Source organism: Sapajus apella, unplaced genomic scaffold (genome assembly GCF_009761245.1).
Source record: "Sapajus apella isolate SASKATOON/1434 unplaced genomic scaffold, GSC_monkey_1.0 scaffold226, whole genome shotgun sequence".
Classification (NCBI taxonomy): Eukaryota; Metazoa; Chordata; class Mammalia; order Primates; family Cebidae; genus Sapajus; species Sapajus apella.
Window position 1 is genome coordinate 164,417 of NW_022437166.1, and position 4,747 is coordinate 169,163.

Genomic DNA, 4,747 nt, shown 5'->3' on the forward strand with positions numbered 1-4,747 from the left:
GTGCAATGGCGCAATCTCGGCTCACCGCAACCTCCGCTTCCTGGGTTCAGGCAATTCTCCTGCCTCAGCCTCCTGAGTAGCTGGGATTACAGGCACACACCACCATGCCCAGCTAATTTTTTGTAGTTTTAGTAGAGACGAGGTTTCACCATGATGACCAGGATGGTCTCGATCTCTTGACCTCGTGATCCACCCGCCTCGGCCTCCCAAAGTGCTGGGATTACAGGCTTGAGCCACCGTGCCCGGCCTAGGATACCTTTTTTAAAAAAATTGCTAGATGTATGATTTTTTAAGGAAATGCTACTGATGCTTATAAATCCATATAAAATCATTCTCTGGAGTGTTCTACATACCACTTTATTTCTCATCAGAAGTTCAGGCTCTAAGTCCTTACCGTGGCAGAGCCCGTGTTTGTTATGTGATGGTAAACATGCATCTCACTAAGCTGGTACAGGTGATACATTCATACCTAACTTGTTACACCATCCAAATGACCGTTTGATAAAAGGGTCTTTTATTTTAAGTTACTTCAGGCAGATTCCCACGGTCTTATTTGCACCCAACCCAGGTACAGCATGTTAAAGGAGAAAAAATAAACCTTACCTTTTTAGTCCTACATTTGATCAATAGCTGTTTATTGGCTACCTGGTGTATGCCACACACGGTACAACATAGGTACCCTGGTAATGAATGGATGGTAAGAAATGTAGTTGCCAGCCAGGTGCAGTGGCTCATGTCTGAAATCTCAGCACTTTGGGAGGCCAAGGCAATCATATCACTTGAGGTCAGAGTTCAAGGCTAGCCTGACCAATATGGTGAAATTCTGTCTGTACTGAAAATCCAAAATTAGCTGTGTGTGGTGGTGCATGCCTGTAATCCCAGCTACTCGGGAGGCTGAGGCAGGAGAATCACTCGAATCTGGAAGGCAGATGTTGGAGCGAGCCAAGATCATGCCATTGAAATAAATAAGTAAATAATTGTAGTTGTTCTATATCGGCAGTTCCCAACACCCAGGGGACAGACTAATACCAGTCTGTGGCCTGTTATAAACCAGGCTGTACAGCAGGAGGTAACTGGTGGGTGAGCAAAGCTTCATCAGTATTCACAGCCACTTTCCATCACTGGCATTATAAATCAGCATCATCATCAGATTATCATAGGAGTGCAAACCCTACTGTGAACTGCACATGTGAGGGATGTAGGTTGCACACTATTTATGATAATCTAATGCCTGTAGATCTGTCACTGTCTCTCATCTCCCCAAGATGAGAACATCTAGTTTAAGAAAAACAATCCCAGTGCTCTCAATGATTCTACATTATAGTGAGTTGTATAATTATTTCGTTATATATTACAATATAATAATATCAACTAAGTGCACAATAAATGTAACATGCTTGAATGATCTGAGAAGAAAATCATCCAAAAGAAAATCATCCCATCACATCTATGGAAGAACTGTCTTCTGCAAAACCAGACCCTGGTGCCAAGAAAGTTATGGACCACCACCCTGCAATGTGCAATGCCTGGCATACACCAGGTAGCCAAAGAAATTCCTAGTGGGGTTAGTCAGAGATTTTAAAAGCTGTATTTGTCTTTCACTTGCTTGCTTTGTGTTTTCTCTTTTTTTCACTTTTCTCAGAGACAATGGAGTAGGACTATATACAATGTGTAATATTTCTGGTGGCTTGATTACTTTAACATCTTCTTTATTCATTTTGGTGTACCTTCTTTTTTTATTTTTTCACCCCGCCCCACTGGTCTACCTTCTTAGACTAAGTTACTTTCACTGTGCTTCTTTGAAAGCACTCAGCACATAGTCCAGGTTTATACTCAGACCAACACTGTCAGGGTTGGGTGGGTATGTTGGCCCATTTTACAGGTGCTTCATGATCTACACAGGGGTTCCCAATAAATGAAGCTCAGGATTCACAATTCCTAACTACTGCCAAGACCCATGGAACAGCTGCTTTATAGAGTCAGCTTGATCTCAAAGAAGACTTAGCTTTAAATGTATACTGCTTATTTACCTCTGTGCATAGGTGTGTTGTTACTTTTAATAAAGAAGACCAATTTTTAAACATATAAATTTCATTGAATTTGAAGGTATAATAATAATAATAAAAACTTCAGCCATTGGTGGCAGTGTCATTGAGGAATATGCTGATAGGCATCTTTTTAGTAGTTTTTCTACTTCAGGGCAATGACCTTACAACAATGTAAAACCTTACAACAATGGTTGTACCGATAAAATAATGTTCTGGAAACTCAAAATCTACATACAGAATAAAGTGGTATAGTTTGAGATGAGGAAGCTTTGTGGGTATCCACTGTGGATTTCCGTTCTAGAATTTTGAATTTTTGAGTGTCTTGCTTTGGGAAAGGATACTACTGGTCTTTACTGTACAGACACTGGAAATACTGCTCCACAGGTCACCGTGCCCAGACAGCCCCGAATGTCAGCAGAGCTGAAGTCAAGGAAGCCTGCTTGAAAGGTAGAGTCGTGGCTTTTATTGCATCCACAAGCACACTGGGTGCATTCCCTTTATTGCATGTGCTATATTTAGAAATCTGAAAATTCAGGCCGGGCGCGGTGGCTCAAGCCTGTAATCCCAGCACTTTGGGAGGCCGAGGCGGGTGGATCACGAGGTCAAGAGATCGAGACCATCCTGGTCAACATGGTGAAACCCCGTCTCTACTAAAGCTACAAAAAAAAATTAGCTGGGCATGGTGGTGCGTGCCTGTAATCCCAGCTACTCAGGAGGCTGAGACAGGAGAATTGCCTGAACCCAGGAGGCGGAGGTTGCGGTGAGCCGAGATTGTGCCATTGCACTCCAGCCTGGGTAACATGAGCGAAACTCCGTCTCAAAAAAAAAAAAAAGAAATCTGAAAATTCATAAATTAGGTAAGCTTTTATTTGCCTCTAAGGTGCCATGGTTGGCAAGGTCAAAGTTTAACAAGAAGCTTGGGATTGAGGAAAACATTAAGTGGTGTTCAATGCAGTCGAAAACTCCATGGTAAATAAGAGTTCTAGCACTTACGTGTTTCTAAAACAAATGAGATGCACTGGCTCTGTAAAGCTGTTGTAGTAGGTGGCTCAGTTTTCCCAGTCACCTTCTCAGTTATTTAAGAAACTCACCTGATTCTGTCATATGCCAATCTTCCTCATGTTTTAAGTTATGTGGAGTACATCTTTCAAAAAATTGTTTGAACTAGCTCTTACTTGCTTGACAGTTAATGTTTTTGCATTCATAGTCTCCCTTATTTTAATTTCTCAAGGTTTTACAAAATTCTTACACAACAATCTGCTCTTTTCATAGAACAGTGTTTTCTAGCCAGGGATTCTGTCCATACACGTCCTCTTGAGAGGGTGGATGTCAGCCAGCTTCCCTGGCTGAGAAGAATGGGGATAATACAGGGATGCAACAAAGGAGACAGTGATAATTTTTTTTTTTTTTGAAACGGAGTCTCACTCTGTCGCCCAGGCTGGAGTGCAGTGGTACCATCTCGGCTCACTGCAACCTCCACCTCCTGGGTTCAAGCAATTCTCCCGCCTCAGCCTCCCAAGTCGCTGGGACTACAGGCGTGAACCACCACGCCTCACTAATTTTTGTATTTTTTTTTTTTTTTGAGAAACGGGGTTTCATCATATTGGACAGGCTGGTCTTGAACTCCTGACCTCGTGATCCGCCCACCTTGACCTCCCAAAGTGCTGGGATTACAAGCATAAGCCTCCACGCCCGGTCAACAGTGATAATTTTTATGTTCTGGGATCCCAGGCCACAGGTCAGAACTGTCTAGTATAATGAAAGGAGTGCCACTCGTATGACTTTTGTCCTCCCCTCCCACTTTTCACCCTATTACACAAGCAGGAGATATGCAAAATAGAAGGCAGGAAGATGAGGAGACTGAATTATAGAAAGGGGCTTTCTACAGTAAGCGGACAGTTGCCCGCAAAGCAATCTGGGCTCCACTTATGTGAGAGACATGCGAAACGCTTGAGAATAGTTGTTTTAAAATTCTTCGATCATGGACAGACTGGAAGCATCCCACTGATGTCAGTTGCCACGTGCCCAATGCCTGTTCTCTGCAGAAACCTTTGCAGTCCCATACCTGGGAGTGAGTTCTGTTCCTGCAGAATGCCCTATGCATTCTGGCGCTTTTTTGCCCTCTCCTCTAACCTATGAGCTGGCAACTCTAACTCTACATTTTCACTTACAACTTCTCCAAAGCTTTAATCTTCTGTCATCTTGATCACACTATACAAGTCCCTCACCCTGCAAGTACTTGTAAAAATGAAAGTAATCTCCATCCTTTCTGGAAGGTGAGTGCCATGCACACAACCTACTAGGCCACGAACATTGCTGCTGGCTGCCTCAGTCACCAGGCTCTCCCCAAAACTGCTCCAGTCACTGACTTTGGCTGTTTAATCACTTCTGACCTAAGGCCCTCATTGAGTCATAAAAGCTGCTTAATTTTCTGCCGCCAGTTTCTCCCTACTGCTGTTAACCTTCCACCCTACCGCCAGAGTAATTCTCAAAAACTAAAGCTGCTCTTGGTGTTTGCCTAGTAACATTTCTTGGCTCCCTGTTGCCTACAAAAGAAAAATCCAAACTCCTTAACTTGGTTTACAAACACCCTCATCTGCTTCCAAACCAAATTGCTAGTCTTGGTTCTTGTCTGTATCTTCCACGTCACTGCCACATTGAACAATTCCTCACTGCCTTTGCTGTGGCATGGGTTGTGT

The 4,747-nt window shown here is 43.1% G+C and overlaps 1 protein-coding gene and 1 pseudogene across 1 annotated transcript in view; one reads left to right on the top strand and one right to left on the bottom strand.

Moving 5' to 3' along the window:
* The window catches only part of LOC116544661, a 383,530-nt pseudogene that overhangs the window by 141,323 nt on the left and 237,460 nt on the right, over window positions 1-4,747 (top strand).
* The window catches only part of LOC116544668 (zinc finger protein 724-like), a 133,887-nt gene that overhangs the window by 115,053 nt on the left and 14,087 nt on the right, over window positions 1-4,747 (bottom strand). The window contains 1 exon segment of the mRNA XM_032271205.1: window positions 470-473. Within this exon segment, the coding sequence (XP_032127096.1) occupies window positions 470-473 (4 nt within the window).